The sequence below is a fragment of the Acanthochromis polyacanthus genome, chromosome 4, assembly GCF_021347895.1.
Source record: "Acanthochromis polyacanthus isolate Apoly-LR-REF ecotype Palm Island chromosome 4, KAUST_Apoly_ChrSc, whole genome shotgun sequence".
Classification (NCBI taxonomy): domain Eukaryota; kingdom Metazoa; phylum Chordata; class Actinopteri; family Pomacentridae; genus Acanthochromis; species Acanthochromis polyacanthus.
In genome coordinates this window covers 3470301-3485386 of record NC_067116.1, presented here as the reverse complement: position 1 = coordinate 3485386, position 15086 = coordinate 3470301, and the positions used below count along the sequence as shown (strand labels likewise).

At 40.8% G+C, this 15086-nt stretch overlaps 1 protein-coding gene across 5 annotated transcripts in view; it reads left to right on the top strand.

Annotated features, from left to right (window-relative positions):
* Positions 1-7287: 7287 nt before the first annotated feature.
* Positions 7288-15086, top strand: part of LOC110965491 (neuronal growth regulator 1-like) — a 667889-nt gene continuing 660090 nt past the window's right edge. For all 5 annotated transcript variants that reach the window (XM_051947044.1, XM_051947042.1, XM_051947041.1 and 2 more), the window contains exon 1: positions 7288-7457. In XM_051947044.1, the coding sequence (XP_051803004.1) occupies positions 7288-7457 (170 nt within the window). The remainder of the gene's footprint in view (positions 7458-15086) is intronic.

The window sequence follows — 15086 nt, the reverse complement described above, 5'->3', positions numbered from 1 at the left end:
TAGCTTTGATGGTAGTAATAGTAATGTGGCTAATGTTAGCATTGATGGTAGTAGTAGTAAAGTGGCTAACGTTAGCTTTGACGGTAGTATTAGTAATTTGGCTAATGTTAGCTTTGATGGTAGTAGTAGTAATATGGCTAATGTTAGCTTTGATGATAGTAGTAGTAATGTGGCTAACGTTAGCTTTGATGGTAGTAGTAGTATGTGGCTAACGTTAGCTTTGATGGTAGTAGTAGTAATGTGACTAATGTTAGCTTTGATGGTAGTCGTAGTAATGTTGCTAATGTTAGCTTTGATGGTAGTAGTAGTAATGTGGCTAACGTTAGCTTTGATGGTAGTAATAGTAATGTGGCTAATGTTAGCATTGATGGTAGCAGTAGTAATGTGGCTAACGTTAGCTTTGATGGTAGTAGTAGTAATGTGGCTAATGTTAGCTTTGATGATAGTAGTAGTAATGTTGCTAATATTAGCTTTGATGGTAGTAGTAGTAATGTGGCTAATGTTAGCTTTGATGATAGTATTAGTAATTTGGCTAATGTTAGCTTTGATGGTAGTAGTAGTAATTTGGCTAATGTTAGCTTTGATGATAGTAGTAGTAATGTGGCTAACGTTAGCTTTGATGGTAGTAGTAGTATGTGGCTAACGTTAGCTTTGATGGTAGTAGTAGTAATGTTGCTAATGTTAGCTTTGATGGTAGTAGTAGTAATGTTGCTAATGTTAGCTTTGATGGTAGTCGTAGTAATGTGGCTAATGTTAGCTTTGATGGTAGTCGTAGTAATGTTGCTAATGTTAGCTTTGATGCTCAGATCTCCGTCTAAACTGTAACACTGAGGGACATTCAGAGATGTTAAACTTTAATTTACACCAGGGCTGGGTGGGTTTCTATATTTCCTTGTTTGTATTCTGAATGTCTGGAACCAGGATTCATGATACGTTTCCCACATATTCACTGGACAAGTGTTATATTGCAGTGAATAAATAAAAGAGATCTTTGGCTAAATTTCATCAGGAGAAGAATTATGCCATAAATCAGTCATCTATTAACACATGCAGTTAAATCACAGCTGTGTTTTAGCTGGATGATCTACAATCCTTCTGGTTATTTCAGACTGATGAAGCCTGTTTGTGTTGTGTGTCCTTAAACATCAGTAAATTATTGTGGCTTCGCCCACTGTTAGCTCCCAGAGTCTCATTATTCTGTAGCCTGAAGCGAAGTGGACGCTCCATTTTCCTGCCAACTGGAGCACCGACGTTTCCAGAGAGTGCTTCACATTTAGGTAATGAGAATTAACAAGGAAACAACATGTTTGGTGGACAGAATGAACTCTTCACCGCTTCGCTCTTTGGATTCCTCTGAGAAAAGTTGAGAAGAAAAAACGCCAGGAACCTTCAGAGAACCTTCAAGAAATGTGTTGTCGTCTTTCTGGACTTTCTTCCCAAACTCTAGAAGAAAGTACCTCCAAGGAACGTTCCCTGATGGTTCTCTGAAGGTTTCTGTGTTTTTAACAAACTGTGACTTTCTTGTAAATGTTGACAAAAACTAACGTCTGGGGAACGTTTCCTGGAAGGTATTATTTTTAATCTACACGTTTATTGTAAAATTCCCATCTGAGACTTTTTTCAGGGAACGTTCCCGGATGGATTCATGTTGTAAAAGTCTACTAAACCTAACCTTCAGGAAACGTTCCCTGAAGGTTACATTTTCAGAAATTTCCAAGAGGACAGTTGAGAAAAAAACATTCAGACAACTTTCAGGAAATGCTGTGTTGTCGTCTTTATTTTCAACAAACATGATTTTCTTGTAAAAGTCTAGTAAAACTAACCTTCGGGAAACATTTGCTGAAGGTTTCCTGTCTACCGAAATGTGCTTACAACAAACTTTGACTTAATAAAATTCTACAACATCTAACCTTCAGGGAATGCTTTAATGAAGGTTCTCTAAAGGCTTCATGTTTTCTAGACTCTATTTTCAACAATCTGGGACTTTATGGTCAAATTCTACAAAAACTAACCTTCAGAGAATGTTTCCTGATGGTTTTCTAAAGGTTTCCTGTCTTCTGACTACTAACCATCACAGATGTATAATTTCCCGACAGATGTTTGATTTTCTTCCAGCTGTGATTCTTCAGAGAGGAAACTTGAAATGTCGACAACAGGGTTGGAAAGTTGATGAAAGCGTCTGAACCTTCACACCGTCACTCACTCTGTTCTCTTCTGGTGGAACCTCAGTGGAAGGTAATTAATTTCTGTTCAGAGCATGACGATGTCTAGTAGTTTTAATTTTGCTCTTTCCCCACCGGGATCTTTTTGGGCTTAATTTTCAGAAGCATCGGAGCAGGAAGAGCCTCTACAGTGTGACCTGATGTCCAGCAGGAGCTGAAGATAAGAAGAGTTTTAGTTTCACTTCACGGACCGGAGAGGATCTGTCCACAGGAAACACTGATTATTCCTAAATATAAAACAGAGAAACCAAACGGAATGAATGAATACTTCCTGTGGTCAGTGGATTTACTGAGTATATTAACCCTAACCTCTTAAACATCAAACCAACAGTTTTAATTTACCGACATGAAAAACCTTTCTAATGCAGATTAAATCAGTTTTCTTTACATTTTCCATCAGCAAGGATGCCTTTAATAGAAGTGTTCAGCGTCTGGGTTTTCTGCTGTGATGGATGGTCGCTCCTCCCTGCTAGATGTCATCCATTATCAGAATAGGCAACCAGACCACTAGACGGAGGAATGACCGAGTCCTTAACTACTTCAGAAACAACAGCCTTCAGTCATTACTGCTGTTAGATTAGACCAGAAATCCAAACTGGAGCAACAACACCTAAAGGCGACTAAACAGGAAGAAAATCACAGCTTACAGTAAAGACAACTACATTATCTGCATCATCACTGAAAAGACTCAAAGACGCCCAGTTTTATTGGATCAGTGCTTAAAGATGACAACATAAAGTCGCATTAATTTACTTTGAAAACCAAACCCTTATTACCCGTTAATAACCCTACCCTAACTCTTATTACCCCTGTAAATAACCCTAACCCTTATTACCCCTGTAATAACCCTACCTTAACCCTTACCCTTATTACCCTGTTAATAACCCTACCCTAAACCTAACCCTTATTACCCCTGTTAATAACCCTAACCCAATTTACCCCTGTAAATAACCCTACCCTAACCCTTATTACTCCTGTTAATAACTCTACCCTGACCCTTATTACCCCTGTAAATAACCCAAACACTTATTACCCCGTTAATAACCCTACTGTAACCCTTATTACCCCTGTTAATAACCCTACCCTAACCCTTTTTACCCATTAATAACCCTACCCTGACCCTAACCCTTATTACCCCTGTTAATAACCCTAACCCTTATTACCCCTGTTAATAACCCTACCCTAAACCTAACCCTAATTACCCGTTAATAACCCTAACCCACATTACCCATACCTACCTCCAGAAAACAGAAACCCCCAGAGAACCTTCAGGAAACGCTGTGTTGTCAAGTTTTCTAGACTTTATGTTCAACAAACTGTGAGTTTATTGTAAATTTCTACAAAAACAAACCTTCAGGGAACATTCCCTGAAGGCTCCTGTTGACTCTAGCTACCATCTTGTTGTTTTGAAACTTCATGTGGCGTCATTCTGTGGACCTGACAAAAGTATTTTGTATTTTCCACTTTATTCACTCGTCATTCTGAGAAGATGATGAAACGTGAGAACGTTGAGGCTCTGATCTCCTTCGGCTGGTTCACGGTTGACGAAGCTCCAAACATCTGAGAACGTTGTGGCCGTCCAGCTCTGATCTCCTTCGGCTGGTTCACGGTTGCTGAAGCGTCCGAACACCTGAGAACATTGAGGCCTCCAGCTCTGATCTCCTTCGGCTGGTTCTTGGTTTTCTGAGCTGATTATGAGCTGAATATTAGCGGCTGCCTCTCGTCTCCCTCCTCCTGCTGCTCGAACTCTAAATAGAGCTGTTGTTAATTACAGCTTTCATGCATGGAACGGTAGATTTTCTGAGGTACTCTAGGAGGAATGAAAAGCTCCGTTGTGACTGACAGAGGAGGGTGGAAATGTCTGTCAGGTAATATCACAGCCGTTAACAGCAGAGGGAGCCTCAGTTATGCAAATTCCAGTTGTGTTTGTGAGAGAGATAACTTTCCCTCCCCTCTGTTAGCGCTGCTGTCGTCATGGACCGTTGCTTGTTGACTCATCTCCAACGTCCCCGAATCGTCCTCGCTAACCTCTGGAAACCAGTTTTCTGGCTCTTCGTCACAGCTGCAAACAGAACCTGCAATAAAACCCTTCATTCTCTGCCTCCACAGCGCTGGAATGAATCTATGAAACACCACAACTCTTTTCCTACATTTAAACCAAAGTGAGGCGATGAAACCCGAAGCCGGAGCCGGTCGGTTTAATCCAGCAGACGTCGATAACATCACCGGCTGCAATCTGGGCTCTGAGCTGTTCTGAGATCAGATTTTAAGATCAGATATCCTCAGACTATATTGATCCCCGCGGGGAATTAATAAAAAAAGAAGTGTAAAATAAAGAACATATAGGATTCAGAGGAAGGAGAGTTTTTTTCAGGATATAAAGTCAGGAATAAATCCAATAATAAAAGCAGTGGCTAGAATCAGCAGCTCTGAGGAGCAACATCTGGTCCATGAAGATGTTTAACTCTCAGATCACCAGTGTGTCGTTTTCTTTATAATGAAAAGTTTTTTTATCTTCACTTTCCAGCTATTCCTCAAAAAACATGTTTCTGACATCATTCCATTTACATTTTAACTTCCCTTTAATATTTTTTAAATAAACTGTAATATTTCTATTCGTACCCTGAGCTCCTTATCACTGATTCTAGATGTGATGTAAACTTGGAGGAAAAGAGTGAAAATGTCAATAAAATGGATGTTTTTCATTCTTCTATTGCTGTTCTGTGTAATATTCTTCTTTTTCAATCATCAAAATGTGTTATAAAGTGAAAAATAAACAGATTTCAAACACAAAATATAAAACAAACAAAATAGAAGTGATTATTCTGAACCTAAATGATTAAAATTATTCTTATTCGGGTCATTTTGGACCCACTGATGGAGGAATCTGATCACTGGAGGATCTCAGATTTAAATATCTCCAGTTTAATCAGCTGCATTTTTATGTTTTTTTTTCGAAATATCAACTCTTTTTTTGTAAATATCAACCTTTGTTTTTTGCTAAATATCAAACTCTTTTTGGTTTGTTGCTAAATATCAACTCTTCCTGATGTTTTTTTTGCTAAATATCAACTTTTTCTCTGTTTTTTGCTTCATGGATGCTTCTGGACAGGTTTTCTTCTGGTCTAACGTGGGACAACATGAGTGTGTTTATGTTATTACATCATGAATATTTGTATTTTTAAGTCCACTATGGGGAAACGCTGCCTCCAGTTTGTTGTAAAATAAAGAACATATAGGATTCAGAAGAAGAGAATTTTTATTCAGGATATAAAGTCAGGAATAAATCCAATAATAAAAGTAATGGAAGCAGAAACAGCAGCTCTGAGGACCAACATCTGGTCCAAAATGAGCCGAATAAGAATCTGGGACAGAATAATCATTCTATTATGTTCTATATTTTGTGTTTGAAATCTGTTTATTTTTCACTTTATAACAGATTTTGATGATTGAAAAAGAAGCATATTACAACGAACAGCAGCAGAGGAATGAATAACATCCATTTTATTGACATTTTTCATGATTTCCTTCCAAGTTTACATCACATCTAGAATCAGTGATAAGGGCTCAGAGTAGGAATAGAAATATTACAGTTTAATTAAAAGTATTAAAGGGAACTGAAAAATTTAAATAGAATGATGTCAGAAACACGTTTTTAAGGAATAGCTGGAATATAAAATGATAAAAACTTTTCATTCTACAGATGTAATAAAATGTCACACTGATGATCTGAGGGTTAAATATCTGCAGTTAATCAGCTGCTTTCACTTCCTGTTTTCTAGACTAAAACTAGTGTTCAGGGAACGTTCCCTAAAGATTCCCTAAAGGTTCCCTGAAGGTTTCTGTTTTCCGGACTAAAACTAGTGTTCAGGGAATGTTCCCCAAAGATTCCCTAAAGGAAAATATTAACCTTTAGGGAATGTTTCCTGGACTGTTTTTTTTAAACTGCAAGTTTCTCGTACGATTCCACAAAAACTACCCCTTCAGCAGGGCGCGTTCCCTGAAGGTTCTCTGAAGATTCTCTGAAGGTTTTTGATGCTGGACTGTGTTTACAACAAACTACAAAAGTTACCATCAGGAAACCTTCAGGAAACCTTCAGGGAACATTCCCTTAAGGTTCCTTTAGTTGAAAGACTACAAAACGCTGAGAAAACAGAAACGTTTAGAGAACCTCAGGAAACACTGTGTTGTCGTGTTTTCTGGACTTTATTTTTTTATGCCTTTATATGTTTTTTATGTTTTTAGTAAAATATAAACTCTTTTTAATGTTTTTTTGACAGCTCTTCTGGTCTAACACGAGACAACATGAATGTTTATGGTTCTTTCTATTAATATTAATATTTTTGGGGAGATGCTGCCTCTGGTAAAGGCTATTGTCTTCTATCTGCTTATTGTGGTGGCATCAGTCTAAATGTGTGTCGTTGCCATGGTTACAGGCGGTAAATGTTATGTAGGTTAAGTCAGAGGGCTTAAAGCAGCACAAAGAGGAACTTTCTGCAGCTTAATGAGAAAGAAGAATCCCTCTCAGCTCTGGATCTGTCTGCAGGGATGATAGAAACACAGATCTGTGTGTGTTTTTGTGTTTATTTCTGTAGCACTGAGCGTGTTTCCAGCAGTCCGGGACTTCTCCTCCTCCATCTCCTCCTCCTTCTCCTCCTAAACGGTCATTTCCTTAAATAGAGGAGCTGCTCCGGTCGATGCCTTTAATTGCTCCGGGTCTCGTCGATACCTGCCGGTTTCTCCGCTCCATCACGAGCCACTGGGATACGGGTTGCCCGGGAAACGGCCGCATGGCAACAGGATCAGAGCCTGGGGGTTGTCTGCTTCTAGCTCTGCTCCCATTTTGCATCGCGTTTCCTCACTAGATGGTGTGAGAGCCACTGGAGAGACGCTCCGCTCCGCTCCGCATCCAGCCAGAGAACCACCGGGGAACCGGACGGAGGCGCGTTTCTCCTCCTCCTCCTCCTCCTCCTTCACGGGCTGAGAAAAGTGCGCACACGAAGCGCGTCCACGGGCCGACCCCCTCATCAGCACACCGGAGGAGAAGCGACGGAACGCCGCTGTGATGGACATAATGACGGCGGTGCAGGACGCGTGTGTCTCCGGTCAGTGGCTCACGGCGGTCCTCCTCAGCCTGTTCTGCTTCCTGCCGTCCTGCCTGCCCGGACAGACCGTACCGGACTACTCCTCGGTGGAGAGCGTGGTGAGCAGACAGGGCGACACGGCTCTACTCAGGTACGGTCCTCCGCTTCCTCCGCCGGTCGGTAGATAGATCTGCTAAAGCTAGATGGATAAGTAGATGGGTAGATCTGTGTTAGATAGATGACTAGATGGGTAGATCTGTCTGTTGTTGTTCGGACACACAAAGGGCGCTTTTCCTCCATCTGCTCGGCCTGACCGGGAAACTTTACCGGCTACTTTCCCTCCGTGCTGCTCGGTTACCGGCACCGGGAGCCGCTGTTCGGGCTGCTGTGAGGCTGTTGGTGAAGTTTTGCCGCTTATGTAACGCTGGAGGTCCCTGAACGCAGCGTTTTAACGCATCGGAGCAAAGCTGTGATGTCGCAGTTTGAAAAGCAGCTGAACGGAGAGTGTGGTCCGAGTCTCCCCCATTATCCTCCCCCATCCTCCTCCCCCACCAGCTGCACAGGTATCTGCCCGTTAGGGAGCTAGATAACCGTGGGTGTGGTTCTGGTTCTGGTTCAGGTTCAGATGAAGCTGCAGGATTCTGGAGGGAAACTCAGCTTTAGTTTTTCTGCATAAACCTCAAGAAACATGATTATTTCCTCTAGAAACATCTTTATTTTTAATATCAGCACGTTATGTAACCTACACAAGAACTATCCTGAACTAAAAAAGCCCCCCCAGCAAACAGAAACATTCAGGGAACCTTACTGGAACGTCAAAGAAACCTTCAGGGAATGTTCCTGTTTGTTTTTTGGACTCTGCTTGGACAAAATGCGACTTTCTTGTGAAATTCTGCAAAAACTGCTGTCAGGTAATGTTCTCTGAAGGTTCCCCAAAGGTTTTTGTTCGTTCAAGGAACCTTTAGGCAGCCTTCAGGGAACATTTCCTCACAGCAAGTTTTTGTAGAATTTTAATACAAAGTTTGTTGTAAACATTCAGGGAACTTCTGGAAATGTTCCCTTAAGGCTAGTTTTTGCAGACTTTAATAAACAAGTTGCACTTTTTGTAAACACAATAAAATGCAACATTTCTTGTAAAAGTCTACAGAAAACAGGAAACCTTTAGGGAACCTTCAAGGAACCTTCAGGGAACGTCCCTGTTTCTGTTTTCTGGACTCTGTGTGGACAAAATGTGACTTTCTTGTAAAATTTGTCAAAAACTAGTTGTCAGGGAACATTCACTAAAGGTTCCCTGAAGGTTTTTGAGTTCTTGACCGTGTTTACAACAAAATGCGACTTTCTTGCAAAATTCTGCAAAACCAGCTGTTAGGGAACGTTCCCTGAACAAGGACTTTCTTGTAAAGCTCGACAAAAACAAAGGGACGTTAGGGAACTTTACTTTAAGATTCCCTGAAGGTTTCCTAAAGGTTTCTGTCTTCTGGAGTTTCTTGTAAATCTTTGCAAAAACTAACCCTTGGCAACGTTGCTTGAATGCTTCCTGAAGGTTTTTGCTTTCAAGACTGTGTTTTCCAACAATGCAAGTTAATTGTAAAATCTGAGAAAACTAACCTTCAGGGAACATTCCCTGAAAAAGATGCTGTGATTTTCTTGTCAAACTTGAAAAAAACAAAGGGATGTTAGGGAACGTTACTTTAAGGTTCCCTGAAGATTCCCTGAAGGTTTCTGTTTTCTGGACTGTATTTTTAACAAACTGTGACTTTCTTGTAAAACTCTCCCAAAACAAACCTTCAGGGAATGTTTCCTAAAGGCTTTTGTTTTGTGTATTGCGTTTCCAGAAGGTTCTCTGACAGTTTGTTGTAAATGCTGTCCAAAGACGTAAACTACAACTTTCCCAAAAACAAAAAAATAGAAACCAGCTATCAGGCAACGTTCTTTCCAGGACTGTTTTCAGCTAACTGCCACTTTCTTTGAAAACCGCTATAGAACTATCGGGGAACGTTCCCTGAAGGTGTCTGTTTGCTGGGTTTAGAATCTAAATAAATCCAACTACAGCCTGTTTTTATGAAGCTAAATGTTAAATCTCTAGCATTACTACCAAATCGCAGCCAGTAGAGATGTTTAGCTGGAACTAGCAAAGATTCAAGCAAGTCAGCTAGCTAGCTAATGCTACAGCAAGCTCATGTTATTAGCTTAACCTAAAGTGTAGCAGCTAACATTTCACACACATAATTATAGATTTTCAACAGCTGGTTAGACGTTATGCTACAGTATTAGCTGATGCTAAACCAAATTTATCACAATGATTCCATTCATATTTTCCCTCTAAAGTACTGATCCTACGTCTTTACATGTCAGAGTTAGTTTTTTGTGCAAACAAATGGATTTCCCTTCATGTGACTCTCATGTAGACAGTAAAAATAGTTTGAATATGTTCATATAAATTCTTTTAAACACACAGAGGTTGATTTTGAACTGTCAACCTGCAGCTGATGGTTATTTCCATCATAGAGTCATCTGCTGATTGTTTTCCTCATTAATTTTTGACTGATTAGTGTGTAAAATGGTGAAAAATGTTGGTTAGAGGTTTCTAAAGTCTAAGATGTTGTTGTTGTTTTACCGTCCTAGAGAAGTTAAGATGCTAAGAAGCTGAAATCAGTGAATTTCAGCCATTTTTTTCTATAAAAACTACTCAAACTGATGAATTGATTGTCAGAATAGCTGGTGATTGATCTGATAGTTGACAGCTAATGGATATTTTGTTGCATCTCCCACGGGTAGGGTTAGGGTGTTTATTTCTGGTTCTGCAGCGGTCGTATGGAGCTTTGTGGTGCTGGTTTCGTGGCTGAAGATGTTAGCCGTGTTGGAGAATCAGTTTTTGGTCCTTTCTGGAGCTTTGAATGATTGTTTTATAATCAGATCTTCCTTCTCAGTATTTCTCATTTTGTTTGGGATCCTGCATGTCAAAAAGCATCTTATTTCACATGAAAGTACAGAAAAAAAAGATTGATTAGTTATGGAGAAATGAGGAAATGCAAGTTTTGTTTGTAGCAGCAGAAGTTGCATCCTGAAGTGTTTGAGTGAATTAGCCTTCAGACAAAGTTTAAACACTGAGATCATTCAGTTCTCTGTGATCGCTGAAGTGTTTCTGTTTCATCCTAATAAGAAAATCACAGAACACACAGAAAACACTGAGAGTCTTTGGACATGTTGATAAGATCTTTGTGTGGCTGATATCAAATATCCGCTGTGAGGCTGAGAGGAGGCTGAGGGTCGCTGCCCCATTTCAGTATTGAATCCTGTTGACTCGGAGACGCTGCCGCACCTGAATACTGAGCAGCCCGGCATCCAAACTCAGCTTTATCGCTGTTGTCTCGCGCCTGATTGCGGCTGCAGTTCGTCGGTTTTATTCGTGATGAGGAGGGTCAAGCTGCTCATCGCCGTGGCAACGATGGAGGGTAGCTCGCTGTTTTTATGGTGGTGCGGAGGGCCGTCCCTTCACCTCCAACTGTCTTTTTAGCGTCTGATTCCCTGGTGTCAGGCCGGGCTGTGATCAGCCTTATTGGACCAGAGATTATCCCGCCGCTACATCGGCTCAATAACAAGTCGGCAGCATCAGTCTGCAGCAGCAAAGTCACCACCCCAGTAAATACCATCTGGAAGCCCAGAGAATGGATTCGTGGAAATATTTTAGATGCTTTGGTTGCAGTTTAATTAGCGCTCGGTGTAAATGCTCACTGGTTCGGTTGGTGTGTTGAACTCTGCTGGGCTTTTACCTACAGGCCAAAAGATTACACAAAATAAGATCCTAGTTTCACAGGTGCACTTAATGATTATTATATAAAGAGTTTTTACTGAATTATCAGATGTCTGGACTCCTGTTCCTTCACTCAGCTGGTTCTTTCTTGTGGTTCTTCTAGAGATGTGGACACAGTTGAGATTTATTTCTTTTCTGCAAACTCTCAAAAGCCAACGAGCTAAAGTGAATAATGCAACTTTTAAACTTTTGCACTCTTGTGAATCTTTCAAACTCTAAAACTGAGTCCTTCTTTTCTTCTTGTTAACATTTATTCAGCAGCTGTCTGGTAGCTTTAATGTACACCTGAAGGTAAACTGAGGAAAATGATTCCATGCCAGTGATCCTACAGTAAATACATCCCAGAATAATCCATAGAATTCATTCTGGTTTCATAGACCAGACCGTTGAGTTGCTTCCAAACATACCTGTTGACCCAGCAGAGATCCTGAACATCCTAATCTCTGCTTCCATCTGATTCCTGAAGGCTGTTCGTCAGCAGATCCTCCATGAAGCCTCCTCCGTCCTCGCTGGTCATTATCTCAAACCAAACGAGGCATGAATCATCTCTTTAGGGCGATGACAGCAGCTGGTTGTTGGGTTGTTGAGGCTCTCCGACTGGTAGAGGGGTAATTTACCCTGAAACTGATCGCCGGCTAGGAAATGGTTCTCAAACACGACAAACCCAGAAGCACACATTAGTCAGCAGCTCTGGACATGGAGGCTCCCAGAGGTCTGCTGCCTTCGTTAATTTCCACCTCCTCGACTCTTAGTGTCGCATGTCGGACGTCTGGTCACATCAATTAGACCAGAGGAGTCAGAATCATCTAGTCCAGGTTCCCACATCCAGGACCGGACCAGTTAAAACCAGTAAAACCACAGCATAATAACCTCTAAATAACCACAACTCCTAATGCTTCCTTTGTTTAGTGCAAAAATGTTCACATTTAAGGAATTATCTATTTACAGCATCAACAACCTGAAATTTCTGAAGAAAAATAAATTCAGTTTCACAACATTCAGCCTCATTTCATCCTTTCCACATTACAACTTCCAAATCACAGAGTGTCTACAAAGGAACACAACCATTTAGTCATCTGGACTTTTAACAAAAGGCAGACAAAAAAAGACAAAAATCTACAAAAACAAGACAAATATTACAAAATGAAACACAAAACGACAAAAAACCAAATGACATAAACAAAAAGAGACAAAAAAATGAGACAAAAAAGTTACAAAGTGACAAAAAATAGACCAAACTACAAAAATGAGACCAAAAATTACACAAAATAAACATAAAGGAGACAAAAATTACAAAAAGCGAGAAAGAAAACGACAAAAGTCAGACAAAAAAACCCCACAAAAAAAACACAACAGTGAGCAATCTAGTATTTACTTTATGATCAAAAACAACTTGTCATGGTCTAAATTATTTAAAATATAGTTGTACTAATTTACAATCTGCAGTTAATGTCTTCTCTGGAATTTCTTACACTTTGAGGACCGGATTGGACCCTCAGGAGGACCAGTTTTGGCCCGTGCGGGCCACATGTTGACACCGCCTGGTCTAGATGGTTTGATCTTCCTGGAGATAAGGACAGGGTTGGGTTTAGAGGAAAGTTCTTCTTTGCCTCGTCGCTTTTTAATCTCCTCGTTTGCATTTAAGACTAGAACCTCGTTTAGACCAGCAGGACGTCCTTCTTTCTTCTGCATCCTTCTTTCTTTCGCATCCGTCTGCAGGTTTGCTGTGGTTTGGATGCGGCTGAATAAACTCGACTCTCCCAGTAAATGACTCATCTGCTGTGAATTTGAGGACAGTTTTCCCGCGCTGTCAGGAAACACAGTGTCGATGGCAGCCTCTTCCACATGGATAAGCAGCTGTAATCAACAGCAAAGAGCTCAATCTGTAACTATAGGTTCCTGCCATACGTTCTTTAACTGAATCTGTGTTTTTATCTGCCGTCCTGCATTTATCTATGAAATATGTAGTGATGCTGAGACTAAAAGAACACGACGGTTTATGCTGTAAAACCTCTATTTTACATCCAGCAAAAGGCAGAAAACAGCAGGGACAAATAAAGGGCAGAATTAAGACAATGATCCCGCCTTATTCTTGTTATTTAGTTTGAACAGCCGCCCCCACCGGCCTCAGTCTCTGTAATGGTGCCTAAATTGACCTGTCACCAGTTTAAAGTCTGGTATTGGTATAAATCTGGAATCATTGCCTGTGTCAACAGAGCAGTTTGATGAAAATCTCTCTTCTGTCTGAACATGATTGTTACTGAGCTTGTGTTTTCCAGCCTTGTGCAGGACAAAAGGAACGCTGCCATGCATCATTCTCCTCCACTGTGTCATTATTATTGCCTCGAAAGGTCTCGACATTTACCCATTTGACCAGAGACTAGACGTCGTTTCAACCAGATGCTGCTAAGATGGAGGAATATTAAGAGACTGTTCAACTCCACAGGACACCATTTAAAGGGAGGGATGTTGACGATCCTGACCACCGCCGCTCCTCTTTTCTGCTCTTCAGCACTTTTTTAATTAGCCACAACCACTGGAGTTAGAAAGCAGAGCAGCTCGGTGGGGAAGCGTCAGTTAACTGCCTCATATCAGCAGTTTACCTCCGATGACACATCTGGAGACACACCTGAGTCTGTCACTGTTAATAACGCCCACAATCCTCGCCTGTTTGCTGCATCGCAGTTTTAACGTCGCACAATTCCTCCCGATTACCCTGATGCTCGTCCTGATCTTCAGGATCGAGTGTTCGGCCTCGTTTGTTTGGACGCGAGCGCGACGGACGCGTAGAGAAGAAGCTGTTTTATCCCAAAAAGTCTGAATCTCCTGTTGTCCTGAAGGGACCTGGCTGCTTCTGAAGTATTCATCAGATTTATTACTCTGCCATCCATCCTAGAACAGATGGCTTCTGCGTGGATGGAACCAGTCGCCAAGGTGACATCCAGGAGGTTAAGGCTTTCACAGAACCTGCCTCCTTCAAGACCTGCAGTTAACCTCTCCACTCCAGCACTTCGAAACCACTCGAGTCTGACTTGTTTGGAAAAGAGTCCGATTCAGCGGGTTGGCTGATAGTGTTAAGACTCTGCTGGGATGGAAACAACAGAACTACATTTTACACAACTAAACCGCCTTCTCCAGTATCTCGTAGGGAAAATGCGGCTTAAATGTGAAATAAATCAATGTTTTCACCTTGTGATGCATCGGTAGAAAAGACGCTCAGTCGTTGACGTTTGGTACCCGACTGTCACTAAAAACAGGGTTTTCACTCCAGTGAATGGCGATGGGACCGTCAGTTTCAGAACCCAGTTTCGGTTTTCTGTTTGTTGGCGGTTTTCTTTCTTGGGTCGGTTGTGGAACCAACACTGTTGATTAGGTTCAGTAATATCCTGTTAGACAGCTTGTTTAGGCAGCAAAAAGTATCAGTTCGTGTTTAACAATACGGCCGTTTACTCCGTTTTTTGAAGCTTCTCCTCCACTTCCTGTTACCAGGGAAACAAGGCCTGCCCCATTTAACATAAAACAATAATAATTTATTTACTGTTGCATATGTGGAAAACAGACGTTAAAAAAATGCTTCATTCAAAGACCAAATAATGAAAACAATTCAAACAGTTATATAGGTCAAGTCATTTTTAAGACAACAGCTGTTGTGTTCAAAGTGTTTTTCAGTAAAAAAAGCATGATCATTTAGTGTTAAAGGGACCTAACAGTGTAAATACTGCGCAGTTCAACCCTATGTTTCATTATGGTGTGATTTTACCAGAATAGTTTACATTTTAGCGATTAAAACCTACTAAAAAATATCTAAAACTTAGTGATATAGAGAAAGATGATTGGTTGGTGAAGAGTAACATAAATGGGAAAGACGTTCATTAGAGCAAACAAACGGTAACACAAAACAAAGCATGATTGAGAGTCACTTTAGTCTTCATAAGAACATGATTTTGTGGGAATCTCTCTCTTTTT